General features: G+C 39.2%; 2 protein-coding genes across 8 annotated transcripts in view; both read right to left on the bottom strand.

The window, feature by feature from the left end:
* Positions 1-510: 510 nt before the first annotated feature.
* On the bottom strand, positions 511-14,767 carry LOC311291082 (uncharacterized protein). Of its 4 annotated transcripts, XR_014627509.1 has the most exons (5): positions 14,639-14,767; positions 6,346-7,861; positions 4,160-4,757; positions 1,172-1,268; positions 511-885 (listed from the first exon to the last, which is right to left on the bottom strand). XR_014627509.1 is itself a non-coding variant. In XM_084409952.1 (4 exons), the coding sequence occupies exons 2-3, from the start codon at positions 7,854-7,856 to the stop codon at positions 1,199-1,201; spliced, it is 1,581 nt and encodes a 526-aa protein (XP_084266078.1). In that variant the 5' UTR covers positions 7,857-7,861; positions 14,639-14,767; the 3' UTR covers positions 511-885; positions 1,172-1,198. The 4 variants fall into 4 exon arrangements, 2 of the variants coding, with proteins under 2 accessions (XP_084266078.1, XP_084266079.1); XM_084409952.1 differs by lacking the exon at positions 4,160-4,757; XM_084409953.1 differs by lacking the exon at positions 4,160-4,757 and having other exon boundaries at positions 1,172-1,265.
* A 642-nt stretch (positions 14,768-15,409) lies between these two features.
* The window catches only part of LOC311290866 (uncharacterized protein), a 32,942-nt gene continuing 26,757 nt past the window's right edge, over positions 15,410-21,594 (bottom strand). For 2 of the 4 annotated variants that reach the window (XM_084409604.1, XM_084409603.1), the window contains exon 5: positions 15,410-16,054. In XM_084409604.1, coding sequence (XP_084265730.1) covers positions 16,040-16,054 — 15 coding nt within the window. In that variant the 3' untranslated portion in view covers positions 15,410-16,039. Of the gene's footprint in view, positions 16,055-17,259; positions 17,633-17,906; positions 18,004-21,594 lie in introns of those variants that run through there. The other 2 variants (XM_084409602.1, XM_084409601.1) reach the window with 2 other exon arrangements.

Raw genomic sequence — 21,594 nt, 5'->3', positions numbered from 1 at the left:
TAACAACTTTATTTATCAATTTCTTCTCTTTCTTCCTACGCTGTTTAAGTTGTTCTACGTCAGAATATAAATATGTGTGTGATCCTGACGCAGAACTGGCCAATAACGAGGCAGCGTTCTGAAGTAGATCCCGGAAACACTGCACTGTGTACAACAACACATGTTGGAGAAGCGTGTGCAGAGAAGAGGAGCAGTAAATGAAGATATAAACAAACCCAAGAATTTATGATTTCTGTGCTTTTCACATTCACAATGTAATGCGCTTGGATTTAACTAATTGCTAAATTTTATTAAATGCTGCATAAACTAGTTTCAGAGCTCTAGTTCATTATACAAAAACATCTGCATGTTTTATGTTCGGGGAACGTTTTTACGTTAGGGGAACGTTCTGTGTTTGCTGGGAAGCCCCAGAAGCAAACGTAATACTTGGCTTTCAGAACTGAAAATTATAGATTTATTCCTGAAGCAAGAAGAATCAGCAGACAATAAAATTGGACAATAACAACAAGCTGTTGATAAAATTATAATGAGTTTAATCAATCATAACATGAAGTACAAAAAATCATAAAAATTTAAACTGAGACAGATCTCAAACAATGAACGAGTTACAATTAATATCAGATTCATGTCTCTGTTGAAAGTGTTACAGCCTTTAGCTCCTAAACATGAAAGGCTTTTTCCAGTGTAATTTTTCTGGTGCTCTTCTTCTGAATGAGAAGGCAGAAGTGATTTCAGAACAAAGGCCCGAGTGAAACTCTTCCCGCATTGATCACATGTGTAAAGTTTCTCTCCGCTGTGGATCCTCTTGAGAATCTTCAGACTTCATTTAAATGTGAAGAGTTTTTAAGGCTTCTGTTTTTCCTTTCCCGTTCACGTCCATCAGGTCTAAAAGAAACATTAAATCAAATGAGATTTCAAATGAGAGACAAACATGAAATGAAAATTGAAGCTCATCACTGATTGAATCAAGATCACTGGTGAGTTCAACAGCCATTTTAATCTCATCAAATCTGGTGGACAACTGCTGTGCACGATTATGATCTATTTTAATATCATGAAGATGATTTGTGTTATAAATAACTAGTTTTGTCATGAAACAATGTAAATCTGGTGAGCATCAGCATGTTCTTCATCATGAAGAATGAATGAGGAATCAAGAATAAACACCAACCTCTTTGTTCTTCAGTATCTTGATGTTTCATTCTGCAGCTTCTGGATCACTGGCGTTCTCTCCGTCCTCTCCTTCCAGATGCTTTCTGGCAGTTCTGCTGAAAACAATCAAGTTTAATTTTTTACAATCATGATGAGAGAGGAATAATCAATATGTCAGACTCTGAACTAAGTACTAAGGCTAATCACATGTTGAAAAATATAGTGACCTTGATCATGTAACTTAAGATTATCAGGTTTTGTCGAAGCCACAACAAACAAAACTAACATAAATCACCTAGTGCTGAAACAACACAAGCCAAGTTCTCTTACGAGAGGTTCTCTCGTACTGCGTAAGTCTTACGCTAGGGGAAAATATCTTTTCCGCGAGATACTGAAGCCAAAAAATTATCCTTAATTTTTGAAATAATGTAAAACGCGTTGCGTCAGCATGCAGACACAGGCGAGACGACTCGCGCGCCTATTGGCTGCCCTGCGGCAACTGCAGCAGCCTATCGATAGGGCCCTATCGTGACGTCAGCTCCAATGGGGGCGCTTCACGCCCACTACGTCACGTCCCACCAAAATGGACATGGCCTTGGGCTATAAATTTAGCTTCGAGGGGCTAGCTAGCTGATTTTTTATCTCTTCAGCTGAGCTCACGCAGCGCTGGATCCTCTTAGAGAAAGAAGCCGCGACGTCAGAAAAAGTCTTTTCAGCGGGACGAGCCACTGCATCTGAAGCCGCTGGCCGCACCGCCTTCAGTCGCCGTTCCTGCTGCGCTATCCGGCGTTATTTCCTTTTCTCCTCTGTTGTGTTTGTGTGTGTGCCGCCGCGACACACGCTCTCATTGCACTAAAAGAGCCGGGTGTCTTTTTCAAGATGCCCCTTCCTGTGGCTCGTGCCGAGCCCCACTCAGCGACGGGGACCGCCATGTCATCGCGTTTCCTGCCTGGGTGAGAAACATGCAGCTCTCGCCCTCGCCGACGGCGGCTGCCCACACTGTGAGCTGATGTCCGTGCCGACTCTGAGGATTCGCCTGGCTTCTTTCGTCGAGACTGCACCTCCGCCCGCTGTGGTGCCACGCCGTAAGCACCGTACTCAGCGGGTCCCGGAACCTCGCAAAAGCTCGCCGGTTCACAAGGCATGTTGACGCTCTCTTATATGCTCGCGCAAACTGAAAACTTATGTGTTCCCCCCCTGTGGCTCAGTGGCGGAATCTTAGGCTTTCGCACGAGAGACCCGTGTTCGAATCCCAGGTCTGCCAGCAGATGAAATTATGCCGTCGATGCTTTCGTTCTGTCAGTTCCCTTAAAAGGCGACTGCAGATGTGTATTTTGCAGCCAACGAGCACATTGTACAACCTGCTCGCCTGCACCCAAACACTATTTCTATGGCAACTCAAATCTTCCTAGCCAGTCTAGGGAAACGAGGGTGTTCAAGTCCCGCTTCCACCAAAACGTCTCGCTCGTTGAGTTCCAGTAAATGCGACTGTTCCAGTGTATTCTGCAGTAAACAAGTCGGTAACACAGCCTGCTTGCCTGCACACAAACGCTGTTTTTACGGCGACCCAGATAAATCCCATGAAGTAAAATCCCATGTAAAAAAGAAAATCCCATGTATTTTCTGCTACTCCGGCCACGGCCGATGGTGTTTTGAGTGTAGTAAAATGCCCACTGCCCAGTGCACATTCCTACACACAGACACAGCCCGCCCCACAGGGCTCGCTCACAAAAAACTAAAACAAAACATCGACTCATGTCGGTTGCGCTCTAAATGTAGTGAACGTGCCCACATCCCAGTGCCCACAAACACTACACACTGCATGTCTCTCAGTTTCCATAAAAATGAAACCAACACACATACAGTCAGCTCAGGCCGACGGTGTTTTCAGTGCAAATGTGCTCGCTGTCCCGCGCCCACATTCACTCACAGACATGACAAATCCCACGGGCCACAAGCGCTCGCCATCTCTCAGCTACCCGCCGTGAGAGAGTTGAGCGCGGGCGAGCTGCCTGCTGTTATCAGCGCCCCCCTCGCCTCGAACGCTGCAAGTGCAGTGTCTATGTTACAGCATACCGAAGCCCAGATCGCATTCAACCCCTAGCTATTCATGCAAATGCGTGGGCAAAGCTTCCTGGGGTATCAGAATGGGTGCTGAACATTATAGAAAGAGGCTATTCGCTACAGTTCGCTTGACGCCCCCGCCGCTGTGCGGCGCGAATTGAAACCACGGTAGAAAAGGAATTAGCACATCTACTTCGTGCCAATATTGCAAAACTGTTGAGCAAAGGGGCCATAGAGTCTTTATCTCAAGCTCAGAGCGAAGGGGGGCTATATAGCAGATTTTTTCTGGTACCGAAAAAAGACGGGGGTCTCAGACCCATTCTAGATCTAAGACAGCTGAACAAAGCGCTTTCAAAATGCCGGTTCAGAATGCTCACGACCAAGAAAATCCTCTCGCAAATTCGCCAAGGGGACTGGTTTGTGTCAATACATCTGAAGGACGCGCATTTCCAAATACAAATAGCGTCACGTCACAGGCGATTTTTGAGAGTCGCCTTCGAGATTCGCCTTCACGATGTGCATGGACGCAGCCCTCCCTCCCCTGAAACTTCTGGGAATACGAATTTTGAACTACTTAGACGATTGGCTGGTTCTAGCTCAGTCACACTCAGAGCTCATAGAACACAGGCAGTGTTGGGTATAGTTACTTTGGAAAGTAGTTAATTAGGTTACAACGTTACCATCAATTAAAAGTAATCAGTTACGTTACAGCGTTATCTATTCATAAAAGTTCGGCTCCGCTGATACATCCGCATGTGGCACAGTAGACCTAGGCCTACTGTCTGACAAAAAGCAGGCTGCAGTCGGGATTTTCCTTTCCTTAAAATAACGGATTACTTTTTTTTTAAAATAACGAAGTTACTGATTACTTAACGCACAAAACTAACGCGTTAAGTTACACATTTCACGAAAAAGGTAATTAGAGTACTCTAACAACACTTACCCACAACACTGAACACAGGACCATTTTACTCGAGCATCTCGAGAATCTGGGTCCCGGACTGGTTATTCAACTCATGACGGAAACCTTCCGCCGCGGCGCTATAGTCCCGCTCAAAAAGTTTCAAAGGATGCTGGGTCTCATGGCCTCAGCATCAGCAGTTCTTCAGCTGGGTCTGCTTCGCATGTGCCCGCTGCAGTTCTGGCTAAAAGCGCGAGTACAGCGCCAGGCATGGCCTTCCGGCCTTTTTCGCCTCAGGTCGATCAGAAATGCATGTCAGCACTGAAACCTTGGAGAGTGACCGACTGGTACCAGTCAGATGTAAGCCTGGGTATTTCCTCGAGTGTGAAGGTGGTCTCTACACCCGCAGACAGTCCAACTGCTGTGGGAGACATTCGGCAGAGCAGAAAATAGACCTGTTTGCTTTGTCTGTCTCAAGAAAACGCTCACTGCCCGGAGTTTTTCTCCAAGAGCAGGAATGCGCTGGCCCACGTCTGACCCTGCTGCCTGCTCTTAGGGCTGTGCCGGTAAACTTGACAACCGCACCACCGCGGTTGTAAAGCGCCACCGCGGTGGCTGAGTAGTACCGGCGGTTGATCGCCTAAAAAGAAAATGTTGTATATGAATGCTGTTTTACATTAATATTATGACACACAAAGCTTTGTTTACAAAAGAAATAATAGGTTAGCAATTAAATGTTATATCGCGACGCAGCCATGGAAAAGTTTTAATTCACGACGAATGAGAGAGTTGTACGTGAGCCCATAAACTTAAGCTTTGTCGGCTTTGAATTCTGGTTTGCGATCTGGTCACCCGATTATCAGCGAATTTAAAAATATTCCATTAGTTATTCCTTATAGAAAGCTTGAATTGTCTACTTTTAAACAAACAATTCAAAACGGAAAATAAACCGACTAGCATATGCTTCTATTCCGTATGAAGTGTGCATTTCTCTCTAGGCGCGTTCACTGCGAAGAGTGAGCATCGTCAACTTCATCTTTGCAGCCCGACACTGACACACACACACACACACACACACACACACACACACACACACACACACACACACACACAAAACACTTTATTAATAAACAATTCAAATGTCTCCTTGCTATATTTGACACGTTCATAATCATTATTTTTGCCGGTTCTTTGTGACAGCTGTTATGGCAGCGATCGCACAACAGACATTAGAACATTAGATATTGTATAATTAAATCAACTAATCAAATATTCAAAAATCGTGACTCATCCCTGCATGGAATCTCTTTTTTCTTTTGCCATATCTCCACTCGCGTCTCACCCAAAGATGCGTTATAAACGTTTCTTCCTTTCTTCGCTTTTAGGTCGATTATTTTCGTATTCTTTACTGTGGTAAAGTAGGCTAGCCTAGAAAAACGCTGTAGGTCACATTTTTACTTGTACGTCAAATTCTTTTTAACACAGTTTGTGCTTGTTATTAGACATATGTCCCACATGTCCCACATCCCTCTCAAAGGGTAGAGCGGTAGGCTATATCATGCGCCTTTGTGTGGAAATAAAACGAAATAAAAAAAATAAAAAAATAGATTCAACTTTATTATATTATGTAAGTTACCAGTATACTGATATTTATTTCAATGCTTTACAAGCTTTAGTGTGTTGTATCTTTTTTTTTTTTTTTTACAACCCCCCCAACACCACCGGTATTTGGGTCCATTACTACCGCGGTGGTAAAAAACTGCCACCGTCACAGCCCTACCCGCTCTATGCTTAAAAGCCATATTACTTAAAACTTAATGAACTTGTTTGTTCAAGGCACAATGTTTCTCCTTGTTTCCAAGTCAGTGCCCATGATTTACTCACTCTCAACTCATCCTAGGTGTGTATGACATTCTTCTTTTAGACAAATACTATCGGAGTTATATTAAAAAAAAATGTCCTGGCTCTTCCAAGCTTTATAATGGATTATAATGAATTTCCATTAACTCGCAGTCTAGAGCCCTGTATAGTGCTTTATTTCTGCTTTACATGAGCGCCACCTACTGTCAGAGAGCGCAAATTAATAGATATCAACCAATCAAAAAAATGTCCTGTGCTCACCACACACCGGCTATAGGTGGAGAGAAGAGATTTGGCTATAGAGTGATGTGTGTCTAACTTACACAGAAGAGACTTTGTTGCTCAGCACATGAACATAAACTACTTACTGTGATTTCAGACTGTGTTGGTGTGGTTTCTCCACTGCATGGATCTTCATGTGTCGCTTCAGTTTAGTTTTAAAAGAGAAACTCTTTCCACACTGATCACACGTGTGTGGCTTCTCTCTGATGTGGATCCTCTCATGTGTTTTCAGAGATGATGAGTGACTGAATCTCTTGTCACAGTGTGAACACTTGTAAGGTTTTTCTCCAGTGTGGATCCTCTTATGTGTTTTCAGAGATGATGAGTGACTGAATCTCTTGTCACAGTGTGAACACTTGTAAGGTTTTTCTCCAGTGTGAATTCTCTGGTGCCGTTTTAAATGCTCCGCTGCAGTAAAAGTCTTCTCACACTCAAAGCACACATACTCTCTCACACCAGTATGAATTTTCTCATGTTTAAGTAAATATGGCAGCCGTGAAAAACTCTTTCCACACACAGAACATGAATGCGGCTTCTCCTTCGTATGAACTATCAGGTGTGACTTCAGGTGTGATGCACAGATAAATGTTTTGCCGCATTGATCACATGTAAACGGCTTAACTCCGGTGTGGATCCTCATGTGTCCTTTAAGGGATGAAGATTGACTGAAATCTTTCCCACATTTATCACACTTAAATGGTTTCTCTCCAGTGTGGATCCTCATGTGTAGCTTCAGGTGACTTTTAAAAGCAAAACTCTCTCCACATTGATCACATGTGTGCGGCTTCTCTCCAGTGTGGATCATCTCATGTGTTTTCAGATGTCCTGACTGACTGAATCTCTTGTCACAGTGTGAACACTTGTAAGGTTTTTCTCCAGTGTGAATTCTCTTGTGCCGTTTTAAACACTTCGCTGTAGTAAAAGTCTTCTCACACTCAAAGCACTTGTACTCTCTCACACCAGTATGAATGTTCTCATGTCTATGTAAACTATCCAGCAGTGAAAAACTCTTTCCACACACAGAACATGAATGCGGCTTCTCCTTCGTATGAACTCTGAGGTGTGTCTTCAGGGCTGATACACTGAGAAATGTTTTGCCGCATTGATCACACGAGAACGACTTCTCTCCAGTGTGGATCCTCATGTGACGCGCAAGATTATATGTGTTTGAGGAACTCTTTCCACACTGATCACATGAGAATGGCTTCTCTCCAGTATGAACTCTCATGTGGCGCTCAAGACCATCTTTGCTTGATAAACTCTTTCCACACTGAGTGCAGGTGAAAGATTTCTTGGCTCTTCTTGTCTTTAAAAATGTCTTTTTAGTCTTTGAGCGACTCAAAGGTTTTTCTCCAGGTTTGACATGATGTTCCTCCTTCACTTCACTAAGTTCTTCACTCTCCTCCTTCACTTCACTCAGTTCTTCACTCTCCTCCTTCACTTCACTCAGTTCTTCACTCTCCTCCTTCACTTCACTCAGTTCTTCTCTCTCCTCCTTCACTTCACTCAGTTCTTCACTCTCCTCCTTCACTTCACTCAGTTCTTCTCTCTCCTCCTTCACTTCACTCAGTTCTTCACTCTCCTCCTTCACTTCCATCAGGTCTGAAATGAAAGAAAAATGTATTAAATAAAATTCAGTACATCAAAATAATTCATTGAAAGAAATATAAATTGAAAGGACATGAAAGTGAGCCCTGATGTAATGGTAGGAAGTAGACAACCATTATAAAATATTATGATAATTTGATGCCTTTTTATAAATTGATTATTTATCAGTTAAAATATTATTAGATTGATCTGATGTTGATAATCAATATAAAAATTTCTCAAACCTCCCTTTACTGAACATTTGTTGAAAACAAACAAAAAACATGCTGTACCATTTCATAGTTGAACTGTTTATCTAAAAGTGATGAAGTGCTTGAATGTTTCTAACATGAATGTTCTTCAGCATCATGAATGAATGAAGAATAAACACCAACCTCTTTAATAATAATAATAATAATAATACATTTTATTTAGAAAAGCGCCTTTCAAGGTACCCAAGGACTCTGTACAAATTGGTACAGTAAAGAACAAAGAAATAGAAAAAAACTAAAAACAATGAAGCTACATCCATGATGGAATTCACTGACAGTATAGACAGTACAGTCAGCTTGGGACATAGATTACATACAAGGTACATAAAATGCCAAACAAAAAACAATAAATAAAAGTATAAACACCCTCAAATGACATACATGAGTGCACTGAGCACGAGGTGAAGACAGTGCCAGCAAAGTCAGCAGGCTGACAAGAAAGCTCAACCAATAAGATGTGTTTTTAACTTTGTTTTAAAAATGGATACACTTGTGCTTTGGCGCATCTCAAGCGGCAGGGCATTCCACATTTTAGGACCTGCTACACTAAAGGCCCTGTCACCCATGGAGCGAAGCCGAGATGAAGGAACTGTTAAGAGACATGCATCACTAGAGCGAAGGGTGCGGGATTGCAGGTATGGAGTGAGGAGATCTGATAGGTAGGATGGGGCCAAATTGTGTAGGGATTTATAAACAAGGAGAAGGATTTTGTAATGGATGCGGTAGTGGACAGGAAGCCAATGCAACTGCTGGAGGATAGGAGTAATATGATCCTAGGGCCTGGTGCGGGTGAGCATCCTTGCAGCAGAATTGTGGACATACTGCAGCCTATTTAAGATTTTTTCCGGGATGCCAAGAAATAGAGCATTGCAGTAGTCAAGCCTTGATGTGATAAATGCATGTATAAGTGTTTCTGCTGCAGATGAGTCTAGACAGGGGTGTAGTTTGGAGATGCTTTTGAGATGGAAGAAAGATGTTCTGGTGATATTTTTGATATGTGACTCAAAAGAAAGAGTAGGATCAAAGATTACACCCAGATTTCTAACTTCAGCAGAAGTTGTAGTGAAATAGCCAGGGATAGATAGCTGCAGATGTTTAAGTTTTTTTTAGAATGTTAGGGGTGGAAATAAGAATAGCTTCTGTCTTATCTTCATTAACTTTGAGAAAATTTTGAGAAAATTTTGAATCATCCATTTGTTAATGGCATTTAAGCAGCTAACCAGATTGGATAATGATAATATGTTGAGCGGGATTAGTGTAACTGTAAATCTGAGTGTCGTCTGCATAACAATGGTAATTGAGACCATAATGTTGTATTATCTGGCCAAGGGGAAGGATGTAAATTATGAACAGCAGGGGACCTAGGACAGAACCCTGGGGGACACCATGTAAGAGGGGTGAATTTGGAGATCTGAAATTCCCAATTGAAACAAACTGTTGTATATCAGTGAAATATGATTTGAACCAGGACAGTGGAACACCAGTGATACCAAGCAAGGTCTCCAATCGAGAAAGTAAGTGGTTGTGGCAAACAGTGTCAAAGGCAGCTGTGAGATCGAGGAGAATGAGAATACTGACTTGGCCTGAGTCAGCGACCAACAGTAGGTCATTGACTACCTTAACCAGGGCAGTCTCAGTACTGTGCATGGCCCTAAAACCAGACTGAAACTTTTCCCAAAAGCCATGACAATTTAGATACTCTTGGAGCTGTTTGGATACTGTACGTTCAAGTAGCTTTGCAATGAACGATGGGCCGATAGTTCTTATAATCCTCTGTAGCTGCCCTAAGCTTTTTCAAAACAGGAGTGATAGCTGCTGTTTTAAGAGACAGAGGAACATAGCCCAGGGCGAGGGAAGAGTTTATTATATGGACCAAGAGGGGACAGAGGGCAGATAGGCTAACCTTAACCAGTGTGGTGGGCATAGGGTCAAGGAGGCAAGTGGTAGGCCTAGACTTACTGACAAGGTCGAAGACATCATGTTCATCAACAGGTGAAAAGGCAGAAAAGGAACTATAAGTGTTGCACATGGGGAGGGGAGGGGGGGGGGGGGCATCATCTTGAGTGGTTTGGTTTGTCTGAAGCTGTTTATAAATCAAGCTAATTTTCCAATGGAAGAATTCAAGGAATTCACAACTGAGTTTAGTGGATGGGGTAAGTTTGGGTTAACTTATTAATAGTGGAGAAGAGGGCTCTCGGATTTTTATAACCTCTGTCAATGATGGTGGTGTAATACATGGTCTTAGCCTGGTTGAGAGACTCTTTGTAAGTGGAGACATGATCACTGTATGCCAGGGCATGGACGGTTAGGCCAGTCTTCCGACTAAGTCGCTCTAGCTGACGTCCAGCCGCCTTCATTTTACAAAGCTCAGGTGTGAACCATGGGGCAGAGTGAGTGAAGGAGACTAGGCGTGTCCTCAGGGGTGCAAGAAGATTAAAAGAGTCAGTAAGATGTGTGTTATACAGCAGGACTAAGTTGTCAATACAAATATCCATTGGCTCCATGATGGATTTCGAATTTAGAGTGTCTAACAGAGCAGCTGTAGTAATATTCTTAGTGTTCCTATATGTGATGGAGCGAGAGTCACGTTGGCGATGGAGAGGCTCAGGAACAGCAAGATTGAACATAATGGCTCTATGGTCAGAACAGAAAGATCTTTAGGACACACCTTATTTGGCATGATGCCGGCGATGCAGACAAGGTCTAATATATGGCTTTTTGAGTGGGTAGAGTGGGTAGGGAAATCAACATGCTGAGTGAGGTCAAAACAGTCTAACAGATTCAGAAATTGTACAGCAAAATTTTAGACACATGCCTTTGGTGTGAGAGACCCGGGTTCGAATCCACTGTGAGACACCAATGTGTCCCTGAGCAGGACACTTAACCCCTAGTTGCTCCAGAGGCGTGCGACCTCTGACATATATAGCAATTGTAAGTCGCTTTGGATAAAAGCGTCAGCTAAAATGAATAAATGTAAAATAAATGTAAAGCTACTATTAAAATTATCAGTCAAGAGCAGTGAGTGATTTTCTCTTTGCATTTTGTTTTATTGACATTAAAGGGATAGTTCTCCAAAAAATTCAAATTATCATAATTTACTCTCTCAAGTTGTTTTAAACTCGAATTAGTTTCTTTGTTCTGTTGAAAATAAAAGTTATTTTTGAAGAATGTGGGTAACCAAACAGTTGATGAACCCCAGTGACTACCATAGTATATTTTTCTTCCATGGAAGTCAATGAGGACCAGCTACTGTTTGGATAGCCACATTCTTCAAAATATTGATATTAGAAAAATATTAGAAAATATTAGAAGGAAATGAATACAGGTTTAAAACAACATTAGAGTGCGTAAATGATGAGATATTTTTTATTTATGGGTGAACTATCCCTTTAAAGACAAGCGGCAGCGTGTTTACTATTAGCCTACTACTGTCTCTTTAAGAGTTGCGCGCGACGCGTCTAATATACACGCATTTGACAAGCAGATTTTCTCTCAATTTTCTCAAGTTTGCTTTCACTTTAGACATAACCGACTTTGTTTATGTAAACCTTGTGTGTATTTAACAGTATAAGCACAATAAGACTCGAAAGATAACTTAGTCCAGTATCCAGGCGCTGGTAGACAGGCTTTTAGTGCATTTGAGCTTCACATGTACGCGCTGAGGAACGCACAAGTTAGAACAGCGCATCAGCACACGAATTAAATGTTTAACCGACAAGGCATTAAAGCACATGCAAATTATGAACTTTTGTGAACTGCAGTCTCCCGTTCCGCTGCGTCAACATTTTATGTGAATATACGTCGCGTTGTTCAGTATGTTGGGACAGAGGCGCCAGAACAGATATAGGCTAATGCACGATTCTACGATATTTCTTCAAAAGCAGATCGTGGAGACATTTTAATCGTCCACGATCAAAAATCGTCATATCGCACACCCCTATTTGATCATATAATAACTACATTAATCACTACACAGTAGTGTTGCACAATGTACCGATACTTCAAAAGTATCGCGATACTCGGAAATTAAAATGTCACGATACCTAAATTTATCAGTATCGATACTTAAAAAAAAAAAAAAACGCCTCCCTATGGACGTCTGTGTTTTTTTCCTGACACACGCAGCAAAGAAAATGCCGCTGTTAGTGTCATGTGACAAAACACTACAGCAAGTTGGCTGCATGTGCAAGCACAAGTGGTCCACGACCATAGACAGTAAAAGAAATGGACACAGCGACCCCATTGGAACTCAATTGAGACAAGTGAAGCCCATTTTTAGCGATTTTTAGCACTTCCGTTTCTGACGCGCAGACTCAAACCGAGCAAAGCGTTACACGGACCACGTGAGCATCCCGTCTGTCTTCTAGTAGCTGTGCCAAGAGAAATCTGAATCATTCCCTTCCGAATCTTGCAGAGACGGAGAGTGTGAGTAGGAGCTGTCCATGAGCTTGCAGCAGGAGCAACTTTTGCTAGGTATTCTGATTAATTATATTGTCAATTTGCCTCCACGTCCCCCCGATTGCCCGCGAGCTTCTCCTCCCGTCCATACGGTAATCTCTCTACTGTGCGACAGAGAGTCGCGTGGTTATGATGCAATCGTTAGCCTACTTTTACAAAAACTGCTTCTACGGGGCCATAACATAAGCTACAAGGTAATGGAGCATTTTATACATTGTCGTGTTTCTTTAGAAATAAATAATGGACAAATGGAGTCTTCAAACGCCTCAGATGTAAAGTTATTCGCTGTCAAAGTGACGCAAAAATGATTGGAGTCAATGGGATGCTAACTGCAGGTGAAGTTCTGCTACAAGATGGTGGCACGCGGCTGGCTTCAACTTCCGGTCAACTTCCTTCCCGCCTGTCCACGACTCGTAGAAAAAGATGACGCGAGGAGTGACATATGGAAGTACGTTGCCTACCTTGCTCTGCACGGTGCACCGATACTTCAAACGTCACGATTCCTTAATTTATTAGTATCGATACTTCTAACAATGACCACGTTCCAGATTTGTAAGGCCGACACACTGGCTGCGTGTCCGTTTTTATTTCGGCTCCTATGTTAACTGCCTGCGTGACACACGCGTCTGGGCGCAGCTCGAGACGCGCGGAAAGCGCGTGCATGCCATAAATAGAACCGACGCCTATTTTTCACATGACACGCAAGCGTGTTGGAAGCGTTTCCAGGCAAAATAGAATAGGAAAAGATGTTTCTATGTCATTTTGACACAAATACATATTAATCAATGACATTTTGATGTTTGAAAGTTTTGACAAATACAATATAAAATACAATATGATTTTCAAATATTGCACCTCTCAATACAGAACGAATTATTCTGTAGCCTATTTTGCCGTCAACACTGCTGACGTTGTCTTTGCTGCTATATATTTAGCCTATGTTTAACATGAAGTATAGGCCTTCCACAACTCTCTCCCCACATGTCAAATATATCACCAATGAGGCTTATCATATGTTACCAATATTAAACATTGTTTAATATAATCGCTGTTCATATTTTTATTCAAAGTTCAGAATCAAGATAAAGCTCTTATGTTTCTTATGATAAATAAGATAATGCTGCTAAATTTATATATTTTTTTACCTTGAATGTCATTGCTCTAATTTATTTTTTATTTTGATATTTCATATTTTGTTCAAATGTTTAATATATCTGCTGTTCATATGTTCATTTATTAGTGTGTTATATGATTAGAATGTGTTAGTTTGACACTTTCAAGAGTGTTGCCTCTCGCAACACCGACAGTTACAACATGAACACTAAGAGAGTTCTGCATTACCTACTTTAAAGAACTGTAAAATACACTGACAATTGACAAATCATGTAATCTGAAAAAAAAAAAAAAAAAAAATCACTTTGAAATAAACACTTCACTTTATATTACTCTTTAAAAACTTTATTTCAACACAATCCAGAAATTTAAATTGTAACCTTAGTCTGGGATCATAAAAGTGGTTTTCTCAAAGTAGTCATTAAAATAATAACATTTTATATGTGCAGAAACTGAAAATGATCAGATAAAGATCACCACAAAGCACTATTGTTCCCAGAGAAAAACACTATTCATATTTATTAGTATTGATTTAATGTCTCACGTGGCTCATTATAGGCTCAATGTAAAACATTTAGCAAAAACAGCTATGCATTTAAATTGCAGATTAATAACATTTAGAATTTTAAATAATTTTAATCAAACACTGGTGAAACAACCACTTATGTTTGTAATGGTGACTTGATAGCTAGGACTGTAACTGTAGCTAGTTGAGAATAGGTGTTCTCTATTACACAACCATTGTAAACACTCCGATAATAACTGTACAATGTCAGGTGAGTAGGCCTACACACACATAGTGTGACACTAGTAATAATATAAGCATAATGCTAGCGAACTTTATGCTAACATTCAGCTTTTCAACTGAGTATCCCAGAATAGACAACACTCATAAAAAACCTAAGGCACCAAAATACACATATGTAAACATTTACACCAGGGTACTCACATGTCTCTGAACGCACACATGCATAACGACACAGACGACAACTATGCACTTCAGAAATATACGATGTGCTGCCCGTGGTCACTCTCACTACTAACTCAAAACCATAGTATCAAAACGATCTTCTTCTTCTTCTTTTGGAGTTTTATGGCGGTTGCCAAACCAGCTGAAAGGTGTATTTACCGCCACCAACTGGACAGGAGTGTGAAGTGTTAACCGAGTGAAGTAAATTAATAATAATTAAAAAAAAATGATATATTAAACTTTATTCAGTTAACCAATCCTGTTTCCCTTAGATACCTCATTAAAGCACCATAAACCTTGTCTCTTTCTGTGCGTTTTGAAATATGCTATTTACTGACAATGTATTTTCTGTAAAACGAAACCTATCAGTCAGCGCAAACAAGTGTCCTCTCGGTGACCCCACAACGAAAGCGCTGATTGGCTGATCCCCGTTACCCCGAACATAAATAGCAAGTCCATCTTTACAATGTCTCTGGTGTTAACAATATTTGAAGTCAAATTTTGGTTCGTTCTAAAATGATCAGGGATATGCAACTTTAGGTAATAATTAATAAATAAATAAATTACTTTAAGGACTCAGTTTCATTGATCATTTAAATTTCATTTTTAAAATAAATGTTTAATTGCTCAATATAAAACAATAAAACCACTTTACAGTCTAAAAACATTCAATTATAAGATTTAAATGGCTCTGAAGCAAAGACATTTCAGATATGTTTTGAAGTAACACCACAGACGTAATATTGCATAGAAGGTTTAACAATTAAAAGTTTACTGAGCAAAATAATGATTTTACAAGTAGGATTACAAGAAGTATCTAATCTGATAAAAGAACATTTAGAGAAAAACTGCATTAAAATAATATAATTAAAACAACCTGCAACCTGTTTCTCACTCTCAACCCGACTTTGTAATGCAAAAACAAGCTCATAGACAAAGGAGAGCAAACTAAACTGAACTAAAGCAACTGGCCTCTGGAAGAACTGACACTTTAAGAGATGAACACGGTATTTCCAGTATTTCCAGAATCGCTGTCACTTACAAATGGTTAAGTAAAGAATTTGAATTATTTACATACTAAATATGATTTTCAGTTCCAATCCCTTTTATTCGCTTAAAACCTAAGCTGGATGTGCTGGGTATCTGAACTGAATGTTGTGTCTGGTGGAGTCAAGGTGCCCTGTTGTGACTCTCTGTGCTTTCTTGTCCTGTATTCTGCCTTATATATTCTCCAGTTCTTCCTTGCTGGTCTCTTTCCCCTCGCTGGGAGATCTCCTCTTCTTTTATTAACGGTCTGCTGTTTCTTTTGAAGGAACTTTGCTCTTCGAACTGGGTCTGCATCTCTGCGCTGTCTATAAACACACTGCCTTTCAGCAGCAGTTAATCTTGCCATACCTGCAAAATTTAGATTAGATTAGATTCAACTTTATTGTCATTACACAAGTACAGGTACAAGGCAACGAAATGCAGTTGCCTTGCAAGTTATCTGCAAGTTATCAACATTACAAACAACAAAATTCTGAGATAATTAAGTCAATGATTCAGAAAAACAGAGCAAAAACTTTTATTTATGAAAAATGATCTCGTAATTCTGAGATAATTAAGTCGTTAATTCAGAAAAACAGAACAAATTTTTTTTTTATGAAAAATTATCTCAGAATTCTGAGATAATTAAGTCATTAATTCAGAAAAAACAGAGTAGATTTTTTTTCTTCAAGAGAATGCAATACGCTTCCGTAAATGAGACATATACTTTTCCCTCCCACATTTAAAAATCCAGCACAAATCATATTGCTTGTGATGATTATGCTGATCCCTTTATAAGCATTGTCACAGACTGTTGCTCACAATTGGTATCATCAACTCCTGCAGTACATCAGAACCCTGGGTGTCTGTGACACAAATCAGAGGACAGATTTTATGGCTTTTAAAAAAACATTTCTACCCTGTAATACATTGACCTGTAAATTAATGGTAAATACTGGCAATATAATTAACTGTTAATTGTGCAGTTCTTTACTGTAATCTACAGTGTGTTGCTGTAAAAAAAAAAAAAAAAAAAATGCTCTAAATTAAAACTCAAGTGAATTTATTTCATTTGCAGAACCCGACTGCCTTAATTTGGCCAACTGCTATTAAATGTTTAAACTAATATTTATAACATGCTAATAATGTGAGCATCCGCCCATAAACTAGTTTCAGAGCTCTGTACAGTTCATTATACAAAAACATCTGCGTGTTTTAATTGGAAAGTTAGTTTACATATTTATATAAACAATAACCATTGGGGAACATCCTATATTTGGTAACTATTTCTATGTTAATATTAAAAATGTTGTTAAAAATAACTATCCTGCAACCTTCTGGGAACATTATATTATTGTTGCAAAAAATAAAAAGAGCATTCCTAGAATAATATTATTTAGTTCCCAAAACAATAAAAAGACGGGAACCAAAAACTAACGTTAGGGGAACGTTCTGTGTTTGCTGGGAAGCCCCAGAAGCAAACGTAATACTTGGCTTTCAGAACTGAAAATTATAGAATTATTCCTGAAGCAAGAAGAATCAGCAGACAATCAAATTGGACAAAAACAACAAGCTGTTGATAAAATTATAATGAGTTTAATCAATCATAACATGAAGTACAAAAAATTATAAAAATTAAAACTAATGAGACAGATCTCTGAAAAACAATGAATGAGTTAAAATTAATTTCAGATTCATGTCTCTGTTGAAAGTGTTACGGCCTCTTCTTCAGCTCCTGAACATGAAAGTGTTTTTCCGGTGTAATTTTTCTGGTGCTCTTCTTCTGAATGAGAAGGCAGAAGTGATTTCAGAACGAAGGCCCGAGTGAAACTCTTCCCGCATTGATCACATGTGTAAAGTTTCTCTCTGCTGTGGATCCTCATGAGTTTCTTCAGACTTCATTTACATTTACACACATTTTTCCTTTCTCGTTCGCGTCCATCAGGTCTAAAAGAAACATTAAATCAAGTGAGATTTCAAATGAGAGACAAACAGGGAATGCAAAGTGAAGCTCAAAGTCAAGATCACTGATGAGTTCAACAGTCATAATCTCATCAAATCTGGTCAACAACGGCTGTACACGATTATGATCTATTTTAATGCCATGAAGATGATTTGTGTTATAAATAACTAGTTTGGTCATGAAACAGTGTAAATCTGGTGAGCATCAGCATGTTCTTCATCATGAAGAATGAATGAGGAATCAAGAATAAACACCAACCTCTTTGTTCTTCAGTATCTTGATGTTTCATTCTGCAGGTTCTGGATCACTGGTGTTCTCTCCGTCCTCTCCTTCCAGATGCTTTCTGGCAGTTCTGCTGAAAACAAACAAGTTTCATTTCTTACAGACATGATACGAGAGGAATAATCAATATTTTTTAGACACTGAACTAAGTACTAAGGCTAATCACATGTTGAAAAATCTAGTGACTTTGATCATGTAACTTAAGATTATCAGGTTTTGTCGAAGCCACAACAACACAACAAACAAAACTAACATAAATCACCATCATCAACATAAATCTCCTAGTGCTGAAACATGCCAAGTTTTCCTAAACATGAAAATGCTTCATATTCAGCACTTCAAATCCGCCTCAATCTTAAAACCTCTAAAGTTGTAAAGCCACCTTTGATTTATGTTCCTTAAAAAGCTGTTATTCTTCTGATTGTTTGTTGTTATTTTCTTTTGTTTGTGATTTGGGAACTGTAGGGAGGTGGGCGCCATTTTGTTTTTGTAGCCCCTTTTTCTCCTGTTTTGTGGCTAGGCAGGGAGTGAGTTCAGACTTCTGTTATTTATTTGTATTTTCTTTGTAAGGCTTATTAAGAATATAAAAAACAGGTAGATCTGGCTTTTTGTTTCTTATTTTGGCATTGCCCCCTTCTGAAGCCTTTGTTTCTTCCCTAAGCTATGTTAAGAGCCTGTTGAATAAAAAAAGAGTTAAAAAGAATCTTGTTGTTGTTGTGCTGTGGCAGGGCCCAGACAAATGCTCTTTTGAATTGTAAAATGTTACGTTCTGTTAAAAGAACCCTAGACACTCATAGGACGTAACAATATACATTTACATTTAGTCATTTAGCAGACGCTTTTATCCAAAGCGACTTACAAATTAAGACTAGATTAAGCGAGTCATCATGAAGAGGAAAAAACAAAAACAACGCAAGAAGTGCTCAAGATACAAAGTTCAGGCATTATACAGAGTAGCATAGGCCTGCCCGATAAGTGAGGTTTTAGAGAGAAAGGGTCTAAAACTCTTTTTAAGGCTCTTTTTTTTTAAGAGCTCACTGAAGAGATGGGTTTTCAGCTGTCTTTTGAATGTTGTCAGGGATTCGGGATTCTGCATTCTGGATGAGGGTGGGGAGAGCGTTCCACCACCATGGAACTGTAAATGTGAATGTTCTGGAAAGTGATTTTGTGGCTTTCTGTGATGGAACCACGAGACGTCGCTCGTTCACCGAGCATAGGCTTCTGGTAGGGATGTATGCTCGTAGTAGTGAGTGAAGGTAGGAGGGAGCTGAGCCTGTGATAGATCTGTAAGCAAGCGTCAATGCCTTGAATTTGATGCGAGCAGCGAAAGGTAGCCAGCACTAATACCGTATATACCCTAATATAAGACAAGGTTTTTGTCCTAAAAATAGGCTGAAAAATGGGGGTTCGTCTTATACTCGCGATATAGACAAAATCACGGGGGGAAAGGGAGAAAGAACAATAGAATAAATATGAAATAGTGACTGAAACGCGACCCATTAAGACATGATTTCGGCTATACTTGCATGTAAAATTAGAGAAGCAACATAAAATCTGTTTAACTGAAATAAAACGCTGCTCCTCTCTGCCGTGCGAGACGCAGGGAGGGAGGGAGAGAGAGAGAGAGAGAGAGAGAGAGAGAGAGAGAGAGAGAGAGAGAGAGATGCGCGCGCTGGAAGAGAGAGAATGAATTATCACTGCAATTTTCAAATAAAATTATTTTATGTTGAAAACCAGATTTTTTCCACAAAAATCTCTTTTTGTCCCAAAAATAAGTCTGGGAAATGGGGGGGGGGGTCGTCTTATATTCAGTGTCGTCTTATAGTCGGGTATATACGGTATATATATATATATTTATATATTTTACATGGCTTGGCTGAATTCTAATGTAGAATGTGGTCTGTTATTTCTTGATCCGCTGCGAAGTATAACAGACCGTTGCCATGAAAAAACAGTGCGTTGCTATGGACGCGGAACGGACTATTTTCTTTGGTGGAAGCAATGCATTCGTTTTTAATCAATAAACTCCTTTTTGAATATATAATTTGTGTCAAATTATTTATTTATTTTGTAGGTAGCCATGTAATAAGCGGGATAATGTATAGAGAGGCGGTCGTTATAGCGAATAACAACCCCTTCAGGCTGATTCCCATATATATATATATATATATATATATATATATATATATATGCATATATGCATATTCCATTCTCTTTACTCTTAAGTATATAACCCATACATATTTTAAAACTGTAGTTTTAAATCTTCAGTCTACTGGATATAGTGCGAATTTAAAAAAAGTTAAATAAAAACGTTGGTTTGCCAAGTATAAGTTTTCCTACACTTTGAAACATTTAGTTTTACAAATGGGGACAATCTTTGAAGCATGAACAAATCATGGTTTTGGTCATCACATTAAATTAAATAACATTAAAATGGAAAAAGTGTGAAGGACTTGAAAGTTCTTGATTAGTGCTTGAATTTTACTCTCAAAAGGATGTACGAACCCTGAAATGAATAATGTAAAAACATTTGTCTATTTCTGCCACAATACCATGGTTACGGTTAGCAGTGTTGGGGAAGCTACTCTGAAACTGTAGTTTGACAAGCTACAAGCTACTCGTAAGTTAAAGTAGTTAAACTACAGTCAAGCTACCCTTTTGGAAAAGGAGTTAGCTACACTACAAGTTACTATCAAAAAGTAGCTAGCTACATTGAAACTACTTTAGATTTTTTTGAACAACGTATATTATAAATAACTGAATAAGTGTTTGAGGAATGTTTTAAGTAAAATATTTAGTGTTTAAAACAATGCAATACAATTATGATTTCAAAGAGTATTGTTTTATTACACACAACACTCAAATATCTCAGACTATCTGGTGTAGTTGCAGTAGACTGAAACTAGGGGTGGGCAATATGGCAAAAATATCATATCACGATTTTTTTCAGGAAAATCACAATTAACGATTTTATCACGATTCTTTTTATGTTCGTTTTACTATTTTGTGACTGAGCATTACAGCCAAACAAAGCAAAAGAGCATTATGGCTAAAATGCTCTTGTTTGCAAGGTAACATACAGGTAACAAAATAAAAATATGGCAGACAGGGGCAAAGATAAAAATATTTGTCATTATTTTCTTTGTTATTAAATATTAAGATTAAAGATACACATTACATTTACACAACTTAATATACAAATTAAATAGGCTAAACAGTGCTTTATGTTTTCAGCTACTGGTGTATTTGAAGTAATTAAATGAACAAATATGAAAATAAAACAAAACTGACTTCACTGTATAAATTATACATTGATACTTATTAAAGCTACTATTAAAGATATCAGTCAAGAGCAGTGAGTGATTTTCTCTTTGCATTTTGTTGTTTTATTAACATTAAAGGGATAGTTCTCCTAAAAATTCAAATTATCATAATTTACTCTCTCAAGTTGTTTTAAACTCGAATAAGTTTCTTTCTTCTGTTGAAAATAAAAGTTATTTGGAAGAATGTGGGTAACCAAACAGTTGATGTAGCCTACTCCGGTGACTACCATAGTATATTTTTCTCCTATGGAAGTCAATGGGGACCAGCTACAGTTTGGATAGCCACATTCTTCAAAATATTAATATTAGAAAATATTAGAAGGAAATTAATACAGGTT

The sequence above is a fragment of the Rutilus rutilus genome (genome assembly GCF_951802725.1).
Source record: "Rutilus rutilus genome assembly, chromosome: 1".
Classification (NCBI taxonomy): Eukaryota; Metazoa; Chordata; class Actinopteri; order Cypriniformes; family Leuciscidae; genus Rutilus; species Rutilus rutilus.
Note: the sequence above shows the minus strand (reverse complement) of the source record. Positions and strands in the feature narration are given on the sequence as shown.